General features: G+C 37.9%; 4 protein-coding genes across 7 annotated transcripts; 2 read left to right on the top strand and 2 right to left on the bottom strand.

Moving 5' to 3' along the window:
* Positions 1–1,623: 1,623 nt before the first annotated feature.
* On the top strand, positions 1,624–4,550 carry LOC113751474 (formin-like protein 8). Its single transcript, XM_027295499.1, has 2 exons — positions 1,624–2,897; positions 2,999–4,550. The coding sequence occupies exons 1-2, from the start codon at positions 1,747–1,749 to the stop codon at positions 4,281–4,283; spliced, it is 2,436 nt and encodes an 811-aa protein (XP_027151300.1). The 5' UTR covers positions 1,624–1,746; the 3' UTR covers positions 4,284–4,550.
* Positions 4,551–4,913: 363 nt separating this feature from the next.
* LOC113751475 (protein WVD2-like 7) lies at positions 4,914–11,290 on the bottom strand. 4 transcript variants are annotated; one of them, XM_027295502.1, is made up of 10 exons: positions 11,173–11,290; positions 10,509–10,621; positions 9,579–10,292; positions 9,060–9,470; positions 8,761–8,822; positions 8,472–8,543; positions 7,585–7,681; positions 7,382–7,444; positions 7,163–7,267; positions 4,914–5,309 (listed from the first exon to the last, which is right to left on the bottom strand). In XM_027295502.1, exons 2-10 carry the CDS (start codon positions 10,548–10,550, stop codon positions 5,268–5,270), a joined length of 1,608 nt encoding a protein of 535 aa, XP_027151303.1. In that variant the 5' UTR covers positions 10,551–10,621; positions 11,173–11,290; the 3' UTR covers positions 4,914–5,267. The 4 variants fall into 4 exon arrangements, with proteins under 4 accessions (XP_027151303.1, XP_027151302.1, XP_027151304.1 ...); XM_027295501.1 differs by lacking the exon at positions 11,173–11,290 and having other exon boundaries at positions 4,914–5,170; positions 5,219–5,309; positions 10,509–10,910; XM_027295503.1 differs by lacking the exon at positions 11,173–11,290 and having other exon boundaries at positions 4,914–5,306; positions 10,509–10,913.
* A 1,003-nt stretch (positions 11,291–12,293) lies between these two features.
* On the top strand, positions 12,294–13,419 carry LOC113751026 (germin-like protein subfamily 1 member 1). The gene has a single exon (XM_027294869.1). It carries the CDS (start codon positions 12,467–12,469, stop codon positions 13,127–13,129), a length of 663 nt encoding a protein of 220 aa, XP_027150670.1. The 5' UTR covers positions 12,294–12,466; the 3' UTR covers positions 13,130–13,419.
* A 3,230-nt stretch (positions 13,420–16,649) lies between these two features.
* LOC113751025 (probable galacturonosyltransferase-like 9) lies at positions 16,650–18,145 on the bottom strand. The gene has a single exon (XM_027294866.1). The coding sequence runs from the start codon at positions 17,930–17,932 to the stop codon at positions 16,766–16,768; it is 1,167 nt and encodes a 388-aa protein (XP_027150667.1). The 5' UTR covers positions 17,933–18,145; the 3' UTR covers positions 16,650–16,765.
* Positions 18,146–20,145: the final 2,000 nt, after the last annotated feature.

The raw sequence follows: 20,145 nt of genomic DNA, 5'->3' as shown, positions 1-20,145 counted from the left end.
CGAACAAAAGGTAGAAGACAATGCACCAAATTTTCATTAGCAGTTAGCACAACGGTTTTGGAAAGAAATTACAGCTTCCAGAATGTGAACAGATAGGTGAAAAAGTGGAAATTACAAATATCCTTCTCATTAATCATCATGACATGTTTGACAGAAGGGAAAGAATTATGAGGACTGCTGCTGACTTTTCATATCATGACTCATTATTGAACGTTGGGACAACGGATCTATGCCTCAGCCTCGCCAACTCATTTCAGAGCCACAGGGAATGGGAATCGGGAGGAAGCCGGCGACGAAGTCTGGGTCAATCGGTAGCACCAGTGCCTATCGCCTGAGCGGTTTGACGGTTTACTTTGGTCCATCGACACAAACGGGTGACGGTGATAGGTACGTCATCAATTTATTACTCCCAACCACCTCACAAAAGAGTAGATTTCATTCAAGTCCATAGCTAATATAAGTAAGGTGTAAGGTCGTCTTTTTCAACGGCCTCCTACCCAAAATTTAGTCAGTCTACTGACCAAATATCGTGGCCTACCTTTGGTCTTCTGCATTAAAGCACTTAGGTGAACCACTTTCTTCCTCTTTTCAACACAATTCTTGCACAATTTTCCAAAAATATATGTATGTTAATTCCTGATTTCACCCTTTTTCAGGTGGTGAAGGGGATTTGTGCAGATCATGGCACTAATTTCTTATTTGCGTTCATTAGAAGTTTCTTTTGTACTACGAAAATATTCTTCTGCTTCTTCGGACATAATAATACCTACTAACACTCTCTTGGCATTTTCGTTAATGAACAGAAGAAGCTTGCAAACTTTTACCCAGATGGCTGTTTCGATTACAGGTTATCATGCACTTTCTCCGTCCCATTTTAATAATCCTGTTTTTCTATTTCGTCTGTCTCAAATTATAATCCACTTTCTAATTGAAAAAATATAATTATCTTTTAATTTTTTTTAGAGTACCCTTATGATTCAACGTAGGTTGTCATTAATATAAATTACTTTATTTAATATAGCAGTAAGTTATTATTAGCATAAACTACCTTATATTTAATATAATACAGGAGTATTAGTTTCGATAGTACAATCTTGGTTCTGACTTTTCCAATATAACGTGTAGGATATCGCAACCCCTTCTTGTTTCCAGACACAAACTAATGATTTTACTTTTGACGCAACCTTGGTTCTGACTTTTATCGAAATTTACGTGTAAGATATCGTAATCCCTTCTCGTTTCCACACACAAAATAATGAAAATGATAGTAAGTGATAAACCAGTCAGGTCACATACAATTCGACAAGGCAAAGTGCGAAAGTCGTAGTCGTTCGAAAATTCTCCAAATTGGAATCAATCTAGGCCGGGACAGTGTAACAGACACATCTACCGTCCCCCCAGCTGCATAAATTTTCAAAATTTGGATTAATCAACACATGCCAAGTTCCTTAATTATCAAGATTCCCTTTAATACACAGTCATTAGTTAATTCCGTGATTGATTTTGTCATCTAGTGGGAGCATATTAGTCATTTCACTGCAGGGAAGAAGGGAAAAAAATCCCGGGAAGTCTTAAAATACCGGAAACGCCAACCACTCTCCTTTGAAAGCGTCATCTAAACCAAAAAGCCACACACGGTCCACGACACGGGAGGCATTTACAGTATTCAGCAATGCCCGAATTTAACCAAAATCTCCATTCGAACTCATTCGAGCTCTGTTCAATTTGGTTCAAGACATCACATTCATGGCCGCAACTCTTTGTCCATCAAAAATTCTTTATTCATTCTTGCTCATCATCCTTTCTTCCATCCCTCAATCTTCATCCCAATCTGCTTCTCCTCAGAACTTAGAGACTTTCTTTCCATTTCCTCTTACACCGCCACAAAATCAGCCGGTTTTGCCACCGCCCAGTCCGACCAGCCCGGTATCACCGCCGCCGCTGCTTCCACAGCCTCTACCAGCAAGCTCACCATCAACATCCAAGAAGACAGTTGGAGCTGCAGTAGGCATAACGGCAGCAAGCACTTTGGTTTTATCAGGGCTGCTCTTCTTTTTATTCCTTCGATACTCGAGGCGTAAGAAGGATGAAACTACTTCTAATCCATATGCAGCCAGCCCTGTTATGCCACAAAATGGATTCACGAGGTTTAATGGAAATCTTAAGGGTGTGATAGTCGACGAAGATGGCTTGGATGTGATTTACTGGAGAGACTTGGAAGGGGAAGATGGCAACAAGGGATTTGGAAAGCAGGTTCCCAAGAATTTAAAGGCAGAAGAAAAGGTAGAAGAAAAGAATGTAATCGCTAAAGATGATCACAAGAAATATGTTCCGCCTGGCACAGAGGTCCCTTTGCTTAGAGGAAAGTCTTCAACCTCCCAGAGTCCTCTTTGGAATGATACAAGTCAAGATAGTGCTTCAAGACCCTATGGCGGGGTTTCTCTCATGGCAGTTGGTAAACAAGACTCATCAATTCAACTCGGACCACGTACAAAGCCAATACCATCAGCACCAGAACCAGCTCCTCCTCCTCCAGCAGCACCAGCTCCTCCTCCTCCTCCACCACCACCACCACCTGCAGTAGAAGCAGCAGCACTGCCACTGGCCGCAGGGGCTGTTCTAAAGGGAAAAGGTCCTTTACAGCCTCCCCCTCCGCCAATCCCTCCTCGGAAGGGTCCTACTCCTCCACCCCCACCACTACCTAAGGCGAGCAGCTTGGGTTCTGTATCAAAACCCCCTCCAATTTCGAAAGGATTCGCAACCGATAGTAAAATGAAGCAGCCCTCAACAGGAGAAGGCGATGGACAAGTGAAACTGAAGCCGTTACATTGGGATAAGGTGAATCGAAATGTTGATCATTCCATGGTGTGGGACAACATTGAGGGTGGCTCCTTCAAGTAAGGATCAATTATCTTTATAATATTGCCAACATTTTAATGGACCAACTTATCTAGTGGATAACAATTTAACCTTGTCTCCGTGCTATATTCAATTTCAGGGTTGATGGTGATCTCATGGAAGCCCTTTTTGGATATGTTGCAACCAACAGAAAGTCTCCTCGAAGTAATGAATCAACCCCAAAGGGAGATAAGCAAGGTCCATCCCCTCAGGTTTTCATCCTTGACACAAGGAAGTCCCAAAATACAGCAATTGTGCTCAGGTCTCTTGCCATTTCGCGCAAAGAGATTATTGATGCTCTCGTGCAGGGAGAAGATTTAAATCTGGAAACTCTAGAGAAGCTCACAAGAATTGCTCCAACAAAAGAAGAGGAATCAGAAATTCTTGCATTTGATGGAGATCCTACAAGACTAGCTGATGCTGAATCTTTCCTATACCATCTCCTTAAATCTGTTCCATCAGCTTTTACTCGATTCAATGCAATGCTTTTCAAATCAAACTTTAAGTCGGAGACTCCTCACCTCAAGGAGTCTTTCCAAACACTTGATTTGGGGTGCAAGGAGCTACGTGCTAGAGGACTTCTATTGAAACTTTTGGAAGCTATCCTTAAGGCCGGTAATCGAATGAATGCAGGGACTTCGAGGGGGAATGCTCAAGCCTTTAATCTCACAGCTCTGAGGAAGCTTTCTGATGTGAAAAGCACTGACGGGAAAACTACATTGCTCCACTTTGTGGTGGAAGAAGTAGTGAGGGCAGAGGGAAAACGTTGTGTTCTTAACCGTATGAACCGAAACAGTAGCCAAAGCAGCAGCACTGACAGCTCAGGTCGCGAAAATTCTCAATCAAGAGAAGAGAGAGAGAAGGAATATTTAATGCTCGGTTTGCCAATTGTAGGTGGTCTCAGTGCTGAGTTCTCCAATGTGAAGAAAGCAGCGACAATCGACTATGATGGCCTTGTTAAAGCCTCTGCAGCATTAGCAGCTCAAATAGCTGAAATTAGGAAACATGTGCAAGAATGTGACAGAGATGGAGGAGGATTTGCAAAAGAGATGAAAACTTTCCTACATGCAGCCGAAGAAGAACTCAGAAACATAAGAGAGGAGCAGAGCAGAGTGATGGAACACGTGAAGAGAACAACGGAATACTTTCAAGCAGGGGCATCGAAGGATAAGGGGTGGCAGCCACTTCAAATTTTTGTTATAGTTACAGATTTTCTTGGAATGGTGGATAAAGCTTGTGTTGATATTACTAAAAGCCTACAGAAGGGAAAACCTGCATCAGCTACTAGTGCTGGATCATCGTCCCCTGAATCTCCAAAGACTAGGCCATCTGTTAAGTTTCCAAAATTGCCTGCTAATTTTTTGTCATCTAAAGAGCAGTTCTAGTGATTCAGACGGTGATTGAATAAGCCCTTGAAAAGTTCAAGGAGGATCCAGTTCTGTACATAGTACATTGACAAACGGACAGCAGGAAGGCACAAGTACATTTAACCATTTATCAGGGAAGTTTCTTCAAATGTGAGATTCTTTTCCATTCGTGTCTTGAATTTTGGTTTCTAGTTAGGAATTCATTTTTTATGATAACAATCATTTGATCCATTTTATTAAGTAAATTGTCGACAAGGATATGGAGCTTTCCATTTTTCATCGACTTGCCTTTGGTGTGGCTGCAGCCATAGAGCCAGTAAAATGGTGGCATCAGCCATCAAGGGAGACGTTTATTTGTTATTTTTTGTTCCTGCAGAAGGGAAATCCATAGTATAGTCTGGAATACCTCCTGTGTCTACCACTTGATTCAGAACAGTATTTGTATCTACTGAAAGATGGAAATAAGAGGAATAGGGTCTCGAATGAGAAATCTGCAATGCGGGATTAATCCAATTCTGCAACTTAAAGAAAAAAAAGGGAAAACAACAAGGTGAAGGTGCGACCTCCGCTTCAATGCTGCAAGTCCTTTTCTTTTCTTTTTTTTTGGGGGCCGCCAAGGGAAAACTTCAAATTTTACACGCCAGGAAATGGGGAACTTTGAAGATTTTTTGCAAGAATGAATTCCAATTAGTTTAGAACTATACTTTAATCACTACAGGATTTCTAAAATTGTATGTAAACGAGTTATTCTGGACAAAACAGCCTCTACATCTATCTCTATACAATTTCTAAACAGCAGAAATACAATACATGTAGTAGCGACACAAACTAAATAGTTTCCCGTCTCCATTTAGCCTGACCAGCATCACCTTTTATCATAAATCCTAGCTGCTGTTTGCATACAGATTTACTCCTTTTGTCGGCTCCGCACTCTCGCAGTCATTTTGCACTTCAAAATTGCATTCACTGCCACTGAAAGAGAGCACGGTACAAAAACATGCTTCACCTCTTCGATGTAGGTCGATGAACAATCTTACTCTCCTCCTGAAAATTTATCGTTGTGTCGAACAAAGGGAGTGGTGCATCAGTTCAGCAATTTATGACAGAAAAAAGGAAAATATAGTAACATATGCTACATGCATAGCTATCCCCCAAAAGTAGGAATCAATTACTCAATCCTTCTCCTCTTATTCAGTTTCAACAGCCTCCCAAGTTGTACAAGGTGCGTCTATCAACCAGAAATCCCACAACTAATAGTTTGGGGGAACGTATTGACACCATAACTTCTATTATACGTCAAACTCAATTCCAAGCAAGCCTATAACGTTTAATAGCACGGTATACTTAAACTTAAAATTAGAGGTGGTCTCATGGGTTTGGGCCCAACCTTACCCATATGTGTCCAGTTTAGATTGACCAATACCCAAGGGTTGTTCCAACATATATCAAGATGGCCAAGGTCCTTAGGATGTTGAATATTTATCCTTATCATTGTCCAAGGATGACAGGTCTAAACTAACTGAAATGCTGGAAATTCTTGTGGATAATGACTAGGAAGACTACTAGATTATATTCGCTGGTATGACTATAAAAATTGTTAAAGATAATTTTTGAATCTAAGATTCCGTTTGGATTGACTTTTTTTTCAAAAAATAAGTTTTTCAAATACAATGTTACAGTAATATACAATAACTCAAGAAACATCCCATCCATATTAATATATCAAATATTTCAAAAAAATTTTATAGTAAAAATTTTTCATATACACTGCTACAATAAAATATTTCAAAAACACCTACCAAAAACAGCTAATCCAAACGGAGCCCTTGCCATTTGAGCCCAATGGGTACCCAAGTATTTCCCATCCTTTCCCATTCATTAATGGGTATAGTTGGGATGTGTCCCAACTTAAACCCAATACCAAATTATAATACCCATCCCGCCCAAAGTTCCTTTGGGCATGGGTAGCCCATTGGGACTTGGGACAAATTGCCAGCTCTACTTAAAATCCACACTGTATATTAAATTACCAATCTCTCTGCACAGAGCTGAAAGTACCTTTTGGTGGAAAAAATTGCCCCCCACTTGGTCTGAACCATACATCTATGATGTTTATGGAAAATATCATGTAAACCTAATCTTTCGCAACGAGTTGGCTAAGTAGTTAGTGTTGCATTTCTCCAAACCTATAATCTCATCTTCTCATCAACTATTTTTATCTGGAAACTTCCCCTTGCTACCTCTGAAACAATTCCCCTTCTTCCCATAAATTTTCCTAACTACCCTTCTTCCCCATTTTATCACATGAGATAAAATTGAAAAGCAAACATAGATGAGAACAGGGAATTTTGTTGTTGTTCTTGTCATTCTCCGGGGAAAATAGGAAAAGGAGTACAGCCTAAACAGATTCACCAAAATTTGTACACTAACGCAAAATCAAGGCAGGGGATCGACATGGGCACCTGGCAATCATTGATACCAGGGACAAAGATGAATATAGGTTAGGTTACATATTCAAGAAGAAAGACATAAAAAAGACAATGGTTCTTTTAGACATCATCCAAAAAATGCAGAGAAAGTCCTTTACAGCCACTCTAAATATCTGAACCAAGACTCTCTAAAATATATGAGCAGTGTGTCTTCTTCCATACCTCCTCCTTATCCTTTTGGGAGGGCCCAGAACTTACCTACTTTACCTTTGAAGTGAAAAATGAAATTCTGACCCAAATTTCATACTGATATCAACTAAGCCACCCTTTCCCATTGTATGCTCTTAAATCATCTTGATTTGCACCATAGTTCTAGTATTTCATGTCTTATTCATTAGAATTATACACTAAAAGAACAGGAAACAAAAGGCTAAAGCGACAAAGAGAAGTCAAGCTCTTCCAAATTACCTTTACTGAGGGAGTCCTGGCACTTCCTTGCCCCCTGTAAGAAACTGGCGCAAGACTGGCCTTGGATCTCAGTCCTTGTCCAGTATTTTTCACTCGGGCCTCCTCCTAAATCAAGTATGTCTTGTTGAGTTATTGTTCACATGTATTTAAAGCAAATAAATCAAGTGATGCTCAAAAAATGAGAAGAAGCATTCGCTTTAATTAGAAACTTAGGTCTACCTTTGTTTTAGAGCTAGAATGTGGTCTTTCAGCCTCTCTGACAAATGACTTTTCCCCAGGTTTCTTCAAAAACATCAGCAAATAAATAAAACACATTGCTCAATGGACACCAATAATGGAAGATGAAAATCTTAATTGCTTATTGTGAAAATAATTGTGAATATACATGTGAACTGTGAACAAATTTGGGCTTTAATCCATACCTCTTTCCATTTTTCAGCTCTGGCATCATGTCTCACACTGGTTGAAGATGAGACGGTTGTCACACCATTTTTGTCTACTCCTGAACCTCTAGTAGACCTGTTTATGACAGAGGTTATAATGAAATTCCAAGAAGGGAAACAAAAGCAAAATGGGACCAGACATTGAAAAGATATTTTATGGGAGCATTTATAGAGGTATAGAAAATATTCCTAAAGAAGTTGGACGGCCAAGCATCACTCCCCCCAGGACCAGTTGCATAGAATTGTTAGAATTGTAAAGTAGGAGAGGGTGAAGAGGCTAGAAGCATGATCAATTGATAATGTTGGTACCCTCAAACTTCACCGATCAATAGTTTGTATGGGGGCACAGCTGCAGTTTTTATTTCACCAAAGGGTCAAAGCCACAATCTCTCTAGCATGTCCATCTCAATCCAGCTAAATCCTATAGTAGATCATCCTTAATCTATCTTACCTTGTCTGTACCTAATTTTACTACTCAATTTAAAACAATAAATTTGGAAGTGTTTTTGCAGAATATAACATAGTGACAGGTCCATCAAGTAATCATAGTCTTTATAAATATCCACAGAAGCAATGACAGGAAAGGAAGATATGAGATGGTATGTTAAATTTAAACCACATCAAACAATTACAACCACGAATTCTTGTAAATTCTAATTGCAACCTAGCTGTTCACAAGAAAAAAGCCACATGTACCACAGAACATGGAACAAGGGCAGTTAAGAACGTAGCCAAGATACAACGTTGTTTGTATCCATGTAACAAAAGGGCAGCCAGAAAAAGTAGTCATAAAAACTGAGGAATGGTCAGAAAAGCAATTTAACACTAAGCACTCAAACTGAGAGCAAACGAGCACAGCATCTTACCAGGACGACACAAGATTTGAGGTGATCCCTGGCCGACCTCTTTGAATAGTCTTCTCTGCAGACTTCCTCAGTCTACAATCAAAGGCAAAAAGAAAAACATTCACTAACCAGATTGAAACTTAAATAGCTCACAACTCTCCAGCGAATGGCAGATTAATTGACATGAATACTAATGAATGTCAATAGAGACAGTAAAAATGCATGAAAAAAGTAGAGATATAAACACCATTGGAGGAAATTAAGGAATCTGCTATCTATGTTTTAGCTAGAAAGCATGATAAAGAATTACCCTTCATTCTCCTTTTGAGGAGTCATAGTAGAAATTTCCTTCACAGGACCCTTATATGACACCTGCCGAAACATATAAAATCAATATTCTATGTAACACACAAGTAAGCAAAACTGAAAAGGTGAAAATCACTCATATGTCTGCGTCATTGCATAGGCTAATATGTCTGTTAAACAAAAAGACTAGCATACTGTATCTATATGAAACAAAAAGATTAGCACGCAGTAAGCAGATCTGTTTCATTCTCTCTTGGGATAACGAAAATAAACTATTGCACCCAGATATCATAAATGACAAACCTGCTTGGACCAACTAGATAACCCATCATTTGGAGATTTTAATTCATTGTAACTATTTTGAAATGTCTTAAATGCCCGCCGAACAATGTCCTTATCCCCCATGCTCTCCATAATCAAGGATTTTCTGGTTGTAGTAAGAGAAGGCCCAGAACTTCTTGGATCCAAACTGAGAGACATATGAAGAGATGCCGGCATTGTTCTCCTTTTTTCTCCAGGAGTATTCTTGGCCCTTGGCAATGATGACCCACTGACTTTCTTTGTTGTGGATATAGACGCAGGTATCATTGTCGATTTTGACAATTTCGGAGTAGAAAGTTGTGGCAACTTGGTAACTGGTGAAGTTCTGGTTGCAGGTGACACTACTTTCTTTTTTGACCCAGCCGAGGTCTGCTCCTTTCGACTTGAAGTCATCTACAAAAAACATGGATTAGTTTCAATACACCAAATTTAGCTTCAATGGAAGTTCAACAAAATTGAAGGACTTAAAAATAGCCATAAGTAGCACTTTTCAATCCTCACCTTCTGAGAGACATTTCCTGAATATAACCTTGGGCCCTTGCTTTTGTTTAGTGGGGCTTTCTTGACCTTATGATCCACCTTCGAAAAAGGTTCTTCCACGACTTCCAGTGAGCCGTTCTGAGAAATATCTGCTTCAGCCAATACTGCTTCTCCTCCAGTGACTTCAGGTTTAGCTTGATTACCTATCAGTTCTTCATTGCCTGTTTCTACATCAATTGTTTCAGGGTTCTCAGTAGTTCCATTCAACTCTTCCATAGCTTCCTCAACTACTAAGCCTTGACAATCTACACCTACAGAAACATGCTCCTTTTCCACCTCAACAGTTGTGCTATTTGATCTATCCGTCCCAGCAACATCTGGCTCAACATCTGCAGCTGAGGTCCCGCCACCAGATAAACCAGATTCACCATTAGCTACAGCTGTGTGTTTGACAGGATCCTTGCTGCTTGGTTCACGTGAACTTGGAGGGACGGATTCCATTAACTTTTCCAGCTCTAATTGCTCAGACTTTCGAGCAGCAATTTTCTTGTAATGAGCTTCAAAATATGCCTTCTTTTGAGCAACTGATCCAGGAGTAGAACACTTCTCAACTTCTTCCAAATACTTATTTGGTGAAAAAGAAGACCACTTTTCCCAAGAAAGTGAATCACTCTCAAACCTACCAAAGGATACTGATACTTGAAGAGACGCAGAAGAGGACACAGATTCACCCATCTGATTGTTACAACACAAAATCATTACTTCAAACTAAAACGGTTGAAGCAAACTTAGATGATAACTCCATCTTGCAATTATGAATGAGAAATCAACCAAAATCTTTAATAAGAAAAAAGAAAAAGAAAAGGGAAAAAATTTAAAGCACAGGAATTAGCAACACAATTACTCAATTGGGCCATCTTCAATTGATCATCATAGGACAAAAGTTTTTACCTTTTTCTCAAAAGTTGGTCTTTCAATAACTGACTCACCCATCACTTCTCTAATACCAGTGAAGAATGACCCCAATTCTGGCAGAACAAGGCAATGGATTTGCTAACCTAGGCCTGAGAAAAAGCATGGGCAAACTGTGGATACAGCGAACTGAACCATACCGAAGTGAGCAACCAGAATAAGCAAATCATAATGAAGACAAAAAGAAGACCAGAAAAATTGCAGCCAATTCAGACAGGTCATGTGCCGAGCTTCTACTATTTTGTTTTTGACTAAAGATTATCGACTGAGAATTTTACAGTTATGAAAATTCTTGTCTGTTTCTGGGACTTCTAGATATCTCCTAAAATGATCACCTTAATCACTAACCATGAGTACAAAAGTTGTTGTGACTTTTCACAACAATGGGTCTTTCAAGAAACTTTTTCAAGTTAAAAACAGTTGAAAAAGTAGCAATTTTTGCTGTGCATCACATTGTAAAAGGAAAATTAAGGTTGAAGACTAAAACATTCACCAAATATTTAAATGGGTTTCTTTAGTTTAAACACTATCGGACAAAAGTTTGGAGATTAAACAACACAGAGTGGACTAATAATTCACTAATTGAAAAGAAAAAAAAAAAAGTGAAAGAACAGGAAAAAGAAGACTACAGCATGTTGTTTACCTGGGGTCTTAGTAGATTTTTTTTTCCCTTTTTTTTGTCTCCTAAAGACTGGAAACCCAAGTGGGGATGGAGGAGTTTGGTGATGATGAGCGGTTGATTGAATCGGGCACTTTGATGAGTTTGACGATGGGGATGGGGTACAAGGCCCACTGGCTGGAAGTGTTGTGTGAATTGTGATAGTACATGTACATATTTGCAGTGGGCAAAACTGGGAATTGAAGAGAAGGACAGGAACAGGATGAGCGAAAGTGTGGGCACGTGACAGTCCTGTTGATCCACAATTATGTTGGTAACTAACATGGGACACGTGTGGACCCTCTGTATTTATTTAATTTAATTAATTGATCAGAAATTTGTTCAGTAATCAATTACAAAATTGCATTTATTCTCAAGAGGAAAAAAAAAGACATTAAAAATCAAAAATCAAAATTAACCAACTCAAAAATCAATTGACTGCTTCCAAGTTGCTAACCGCGTTCATTATAATTGTTATATATACTCAGATCACTGTCAAGAGACTTATAGTTCTGGGTCTGTTTATCCCCCTTCGATGGGCCAAGATTAACTTAGAAGACGTTGGCATTATAATTGTTATATATACTCAGATCACTGTCAAGAGACTTATAGTTCTGGGTCTGTTTATCCCCCTTCGATGGGCCAAGATTAACTTAGAAGACAGGGAAGCATGTGGCTAATGGATAGACTTGGGCCCTACTGAACAATTTCCAGAGCGAATGCACTTTTAGCTCCTCAGTAAACATCAGGAACTGAAAAGCAAAAATTCATTTCAATCAGAAACCCAACCAATGAAATTTTTTTTTTTGCCCTCCTCCTTGGGGACTAAGCTAATCAGTCCCACTCTGCCAATGCCCAATTGAAAACCTTCTTCAGAGTATCCAATCAAAGCAAAGATGAATTAATTTACTAGCCGAGCCGGGCGTTCAGATTTTGTTATCTGCACTCCCATCATTTGTTATATCATATAATCTATCTAATAAATAAAAATTATATAATAAAAATGATAGTTGGAATGCAAATAACAAAAATGAAGTGAGAATAACATCTTCCTTTTATGGATAAAGATATATCTATGGTCAAAATCACTCGCTGTCATTGCTTTCTTTTCCTGGAAACTGGAATGCTCAGAAGCTACTCAATCTCTTCCCCAAGCAGGATGTGTGTCCGATTAACAAGTAAACAGTAGTGTATATAAACACAATAATGTCACTTGTTTGTCAGACGAGCAGTTCTCCATCGCATAGCAACAAGTGGAAGCTCCCTGTTCGTTTCAAGCATGAAAATCAGCTTTGTTCTTCTTCAACTAATTTTGGGCCCAATTTTTCTTTTGGGCTTTGTCCGTTCCGACCCAGATCCGCTTCAAGACTATTGCGTCGCATCCGCAGAAAATCCTCCCAACTTCTATGGTAATGGGGTGCCATGCATCAATCCGGACCAAGCAATTGCTTCCCATTTTGCGACGTCTGCTCTATCAACCCCCGGTGATACTCGCAATCAGTTCGGCTTCAGCACTTCTCTAACCAACACTAATAATTTACGGGGGCTCAATACTTTGGGCTTAGCCATGGCCCGACTGGATATTGCACCTGATGCTCTGTTGCCCCTGCATTCTCATCCAAGGGCCTCAGAAGTGACCATTTTGCTGAAGGGCTCCCTCTTTGTGGGCTTTGTCGATGCTTCTAATCACTTGTTCACTAGACAATTACGCCCCGGTGACTGTTTTGTATTTCCGAAAGGGCTAATCCATTATCTCTACAACATGGACAAAGAGGAAGCAGCATTAGCGATTTCCGGGTTCAGCAGCCAAAACCCCGGTCTACAAATCTCATCATCTGCCGCATTTACATCAAATCCAGGAATCCCTGATGAAGTTCTTGAGAAAACATTTAAGATACACGGTCCTGATGTGGCTAAGATTAGGAGGAGCCTTGGAGGATGACTTGGCTTTTAATCTAATGCTTCTAGAAATTGTTTGCTTTTGAAGCTTTATTTTGGGTGGTTGGGGATTGAAAAGTGCAGGTTAGGTATTTGGATAATTTTAAAAAAAAGGACTTCCCAACTACGGCTGTACAATTATATACTGGTACATCTTTTAGATTGCCACTTTCCATGTGTCGCATATGTATAGAAAAACTTTTTGATTCCACTCATCAAATCATGGTCCGGTGGCTATCTTCCTATTGGTAAATTCTGGAATTTGGCCTTGCAGCGTATCCGCCAATGGGACAAAAACTGGGGCCTGTATTCTTTCTTTTTATTGGAGTGTTAATTATTGATTTTGTTATACTATAGTAGTAGTAAATAAATTTGTGGAGATTGACTCAAATTAGCCTTTTTGTTTTGTGGGAGAATTTCGTGGTGACGCCTAATGATGGGGTCTATTTTTTTTTTTGGTTATCAAGGAGAGCTAACCAGCTCAAAACATAGATACTAAACGCAAGTTAGTTACTCCCACAATATCCAAGTTCATCCATCGCTGAACTATATCCGGTGGAGTCTATTTATTTACGGGTGAAGAAAAGAGATTTTTCAGCTGTCTTCGTCTATTCGTTAGTTGGGATGACTAAGCTTCCTGTGTAGAAGTTTCATTATCGTTGACCAGAAATCATAGGAGAACCTGCTTAACAAGGAACAATGATGTGTCAACTTATCAATTTAAGACACCAATCAATTTGGGTTATTAACAGGGTGCGAACAATCCAAAAAAAGTTTGCCAATGATACAAAATTAGACTTGTGGCAAAGGACTAAAAGGTCTCCGGCCAAGTTTTCACATTTTAACTGTGTGCGGGCTTTTTGAGGTTACTAGCGAAATAAAAAAAAAATTTTGAAAAGGTAGCAATGGTATATAGTTTTTTTTTTTGGTAATATGATATAGATTAAGTTTTTATTACGCTAATAATTATGAACGTACGGTACATGTACAAAAATTAAATTTCACAGCTGTGAACGTATTCCACGTATGCATATATAGGTTTTCGTAGGAAAATACACCAGAAAAGATAGCCTGTGTATGTAAGTTTACTGAGGTTGCTTTCCTGAAAAAAAGAAAAAACTATAAACAAAAGGTGAATAACAAAAAATATACATAAGGGCAAAACTAGTTGTTTATTTTTCAGCAAAGATGGTGATTTTATCAACAATTTATGATAAATACGAGAAATACTACAAATTATGTAACAGGTGCATATATATATATATATATGACATCTGTATTGAGTTTTGTATATATGAGCAAATCATAAAAAGTCAAGTAATAGCATATCCATTTGACAAAGACTACAGATCCAAGATACAAGTATACAAACTAGGAAATTAGCTGTAATTTGTTTTTTTTTTTTTGTTGTACTTGAAAAAAAAAAAGGTTTTCAGTAGTGTAATATGAGGCGATAAAATCAACAAAAGTGAGAAGGGCGACAGGGGATAGATAGCATATCTTCCTTTCTTCCGGACAAATTCAATGGAACCCATATCGTAAAAAGTTGGAACCGCCGCTTGGCATTTCCAACAATGCAAGTTATCATACTAATAATAATAAACAAATGCATTCATTCTATTAAGTGTAAAAGTATTCCAATCGTCAGAGTCGAATCTGATTCCCAGATGGTGTTTAATTTTACTTCAACCAAGTACATATCCATGTGATGAAACGCCAAATTAGGAATTTTATCCACTATCCTATCCTCCCCGTAAAAAAACATAGTAGAACTGATTAACTAAATTCACAAATACCAAGGTTTACAAGTTGAAACATTTTTTTTTTATTATTGAAGCTACAAGTTGTAGCATGCTAACTCTTCTTGACTTCCTCATAGTTGCAAAATTTTAATGATTCTTCTCAGTGACACAAGAAGGTCACATGAAGCTTTTAAGCTTTGAATGGGTCTTTACTTTGATGGAGTATTTATTTATGATGGCTATAGATGGTAGTACAATGGAATATGCCCTTGGCATTCATATGCTTCTTCTCATCAATTGGTAACGTCTCTATGTTGCCAACCACATAATAAGTTGAGTTGCTGCAGTACTTTGTTTGGATTGCTTCATATTTCCCCATTTTATTTGCAATATCTTTTTATCTCACATACATCACATCACAAAAAGTGCTACAGTAAAAATATCTCAAATAATTTGCAATCCAAATATATTGAGTTCAAACTCTAAATATGGAGTTGAGTTTGATGATCATCGAAATTGAATCTATCCAAATTTTTTATTTCAATGAATTTTTTTTTTAATGACCATGCTCAAAGAATATACTTTTGGGCAATCATGTTGAGTTTGCAATTTTCCCTCAGAAGATACAAACTATCAACTTGCTTGTTTTCTGTAATTCCATACAGATATAAGGAAATAGCTTTTTGTGAGGACTGATTTAAGTGTGTTTAGACAGAGTATTATTTGAAATAATTACTATAACACTTTTTTGTGATGTGATGTGATATATATAAAAATAAAAATATAAAAAGATGGATTGCAAAAATGTGTTTATGATACAAGCGAAACATATTATTATTTAGAATAATTTAGCAATCCAAACACACTTGCTATCAGTTGTGAAAGATAGTTCTCTCTTGTACATTTCATCTAATATAATGCGATGCATATAATTTTCAAGTCAATTCTCCGAGGCTAGAGACGAAGAGCCCCAATACTTCACGAAATTCCCAAGTGTAAAGAACTGAATTGCTCCAGCCTGCATTCATCGGATGGTATGGCGTGGAAACAAAAGGTTAAGTTGAACACCGCTTTGAATATGGAGGAGAGGGGGGGGGGGGCCCTAAAGTGATTGAGAACAACTTTGAAGTGAAGACAAGGTAGGGAGGGAGGGAGACTGTCTCATTGCTTGATAGCTGGACACTTGCTCTGCACTTTCTCTTGTGTTCCCATTTCATGCTGTCTTGGCTTTAAATTTTTGTCAACATCCTCCCAATCATGTCGTGCAACAATACCCAACCGCAACCAAAAAGATTTGATAAAACTAGTCCTCCCATCCCATCTGTCCAACCATTACTTTTTTAACTAACGAACGAGAGCTTCTAACGCACAATATTGTATGATTTAGAATTTTTGCATCTAATTAATGCACAAAAAAAATATACGGTACCATATTTCCGATGAGCTTACTATTCTTTCGATAGATCGGGGAGGAGAACCCAAAAAAAAAAAAAAAAAAACACCCCTCTCAAGATCACCAAAGATCTAGCTAGAGAAAGCTGAGTGGCAACATAAAGAAAACAACTGTTTGTCATTCATCTCGCATTACTTGTCAGAGACTCGCGGCCATACATACAATAATATCTCAATCACACCCAAAATTGTTCCAATTTAGGAACGAACCCACAACAATATCAAGAAAAAATGAACTGTAGAATTGAACCCGAAGAAAAATAGTGTCTTGTGTATAATATCTATAAAATTCCACCAATATCATCAATTGATCCCATTATTATTTTTTTCTTTTCCTCCCAACTAATCAATCTGTACATAGCTATCAAAGAATCTCTGAATCACCATGCTGGAAAAAGGGAAAAAAAATTGAAAATGCCAAAAAAATGTGGGAAAAAAAAATCAAATCAAATCAAATAATTGGAATATCCAATCAAATTCATCCCCTGCTGTAGCTGTTGATGTAGCTTCACTCTTCTCTGTTGATTAGGCTTGTATAAATCATGAGGCTCCCATAGATAATCCAAAGGACAAGGTTTCTTCTCATCGAGTCTCGCCCATGGTTTACCCTTCCCGCTCCAGTGCAACAGGCTCACCGGACCAGGATGGAGAGGCCTGCAAGAGCCCTTGACATTGTCCCCACCTAGCCCATGCTGGTTCCACCTGTGATCAATGGGCTCCACATTCCCACCAAACACTAGCAAGAACGGCGGCAACGACCCCAGCTCATATATCCTCTTCTTCTTCTGCACCTCCATCCAATTCTCTATTTTCCTTCTGTAGTTACCTTCTCTCCATTTGACCAAATCCATCACCATTACCCCCGTGTTAAAATAACACGGGTTCTTGGACCCGAATATCCGGGATAAAACCGGATCGGACCAGAAATAATCCGTGAAATACTTTGTAAAATTCGCGTGGCAGTACTCCGGCGCTCCAATAACCCGCGATTCACTTAACTGAACGTCCCAGAGCTTCTTTACGTCATCCACGACAACCACATCCGAATCCAAATAAATAACCCGCTTCACACACGGATCAATCATGTCACCCAGGTAGTTTCGGGCGTAATTCAACGGGTTTTCAAGTGCCGATCGTATTGAAGATGATATTAAGTTGACAACGCTATCCTCCCTAAAGATGTAGACTTTGAAGTTGAGAGAAGGGAATATGGACCTGACTATTCGGGTCAGGACCCGAGGACTAGCCGGGTCAAACTCGGCTGCGACGAAGTGGAAGAAAACGTGTTCCGGACAAGACGCGTGGCGGAGAACCGAATGAACAGCGGCCATGGAGCCCCGAAGGTACTCCAGGTCCAAAGTCATCGCTACATGAACCAAAGACGGATTGCAAAACGTCAGCGTTTCGTCGCTAGTCACAGGACACTCCACGCCGTTCCGGTACTCCGGTGCTTCAGTGAACCCAAACTCCGTTTCAGTAGGCCAACCGCCATTATTGGGAAAAGAACGAATAGCAGACGACATCTTTAACGGCGTGTGAAAAATCATCAAGAAAACAAGCAAAACTGAAACTGAACGAACCCATGAGTTGAAGTGAAAAGGCAAAAGAACCATATTTTCTTGGTGGGTTTTTTCTGGGTTCTTCTTAGTTTTCGGAGACAGAGACAGAAAAGAGTGAACGAGATTTGTGCTATTAATGCAAAGGCATTGTAGTACAAGCAGAGGAGAAAAGGAAACTGTGGTTCTTTTCTTTCTTTGTTTTCTCTAGAAGTTCTAGAGAGGAAACAAAGCAGGAATGAATGGTAAGTGAGCACTTATATATGTCAAGACTGAGGAGGGAGACGTGAAGACGTGTGAAAAAGAAAGGTATACTAGTAATAGGAGGAAGAAAAGAACACGGTGAATTGGCAGGCAGTAGTATAACCTTTTAGGAAAGGAAAATTTCAAAGAATACCGGATTTCTGTTCCATATATGAGGAAAAAGGAAAGAGAGAGAGAGGAGAGAAGAAAAAGAAAAAGAAAAAGGATAATTTCATATACCTCCCTTGAGGTTTTTAACCATTGCAGAAACTCCCCTCAATTTCTAAAATTTACACCTACCTCTCTTGTTTCACTATTTAAGTAACATTCTAGACCCAAAAGGCTATATTTTTTTCCAAAATTCCTATAATGCGCTTGAGTTATAATTTACAACAAAAATGTAAAGGAAAAAAATAGTTTACAGTTTCTATTTCATTTATATTTATTTTCTATCACTATTACCTACTTATCAACATCCAAATCATCACTAACTAAACATTTATCTTTGTTTAAATATTTCTCTTTTACTTACAAATTTCTGATGTAGACCATTGTATCAACTATAAATGTTACATCATATATCAAAAAACTTACCTACAATTTCATAATAATAACATATTTTACTTAATATACTACAATATTCATCAATATTCTTAAATTTCAATTCATGGCTGCCACCTTTTAATACAATATAATCTAAACCATCACTACTAATATTAATATCCAATATATTCAATTGGCACATAGTTCAAAATCAATCAAATTCTCTCTATAGGAATAATATTAATAGTTGTAAATAAAAAATAGAAACACAATGCAGTTATAAATATATACCAATAACACATTTTTTCATGATAACCATAATAGTATAACTTATATTTAGTTCCTATTCTATTTCTTATCCTTAATTTTTATTTTTTATCACTGTTACTATATTCATCTCCGTCTAATTTGATAATGAAATTAACACTGAATTTGTCAGTTGACAATTTCAATTTGCTAATACCTATCAGAAATTGGAAACAAAAATGGGCGCAAGGAAACTATGTACTAATAATGGAAAATTGAGGATTTGGAATAGATAACAAGATATATAAGTATTGGTGGTTCAATGTGTATGGTGATTTTATTGGTAGCGATAGTACACATTTGGTTGATAATAATAAATAAATGAGTTTAAATAGAAAAGACTGTGGTTTGAATAATTGATTAATAATATATGAGAGAGTTTTAATATTTCATAGAGTGTTCAATTAGTTGACAATTAATAAAAGGTATTATTATCTTTTTATCACAACGAAAGAGGTCTCTGTAATTATGTAAACCTCAAGGGAGCCGAGTGAAATTATCGAAAACCTCAAGGGAGGTTTCTGAAATTATCTAAAATAAAAATAGGAAGTGGGGAAGGCAAACAATCATCTATAAGTGTGAGTATGGGATTGCAAGGAAGAGAGACGGTTCTTAGCAATCAATTTTCTTAACGTGTTCTTGGCAATCAATTTGGCCGGGATTTGATTGCAGCCTTTCCTTATTTCAATAATTACATGTACCTAAAAAGTGCAGAACAAGTTAAATTAACGGTTAAAAATCAATTTTTCCATATCTATTTTTACATCTACGTAATTTTTTACTTTTACTATCAATTTTGATATAGTGGCATTTAATAGTAATTGATACCGATGATTTCCATACCTAAATACGGTTACTAAACCTTTACTTGAATATTGAGTTTTTGATTACCAAATTTATTGTGCGGTTTTTCTTTCACTCGGTCTTCTAATGCTTACCATTAAATAATGCTTGCAAATGACAATCCTTTAGATATATTCATTTGTTTTGGGTTGTTGTTCGCTTTCATTATTCTTTGAATATAGACAACTTACCATTGTGTGCGTAACATTACATAGTATTACACGAAAGGTATAGAAAAATTCATCATTTTCTTTACCATACCAAGTTAGTATTGTGCAGGAGAAAGGCAAACGGATGGTGCAATTAGAAGAAGTATGACAGTAGAATTGAGACAT

The sequence above is a fragment of the Coffea eugenioides genome, chromosome 11 (genome assembly GCF_003713205.1).
Source record: "Coffea eugenioides isolate CCC68of chromosome 11, Ceug_1.0, whole genome shotgun sequence".
Taxonomy (NCBI): Eukaryota; Viridiplantae; Streptophyta; class Magnoliopsida; order Gentianales; family Rubiaceae; genus Coffea; species Coffea eugenioides.
This window is presented reverse-complemented; position numbering and strand designations above follow the sequence as displayed.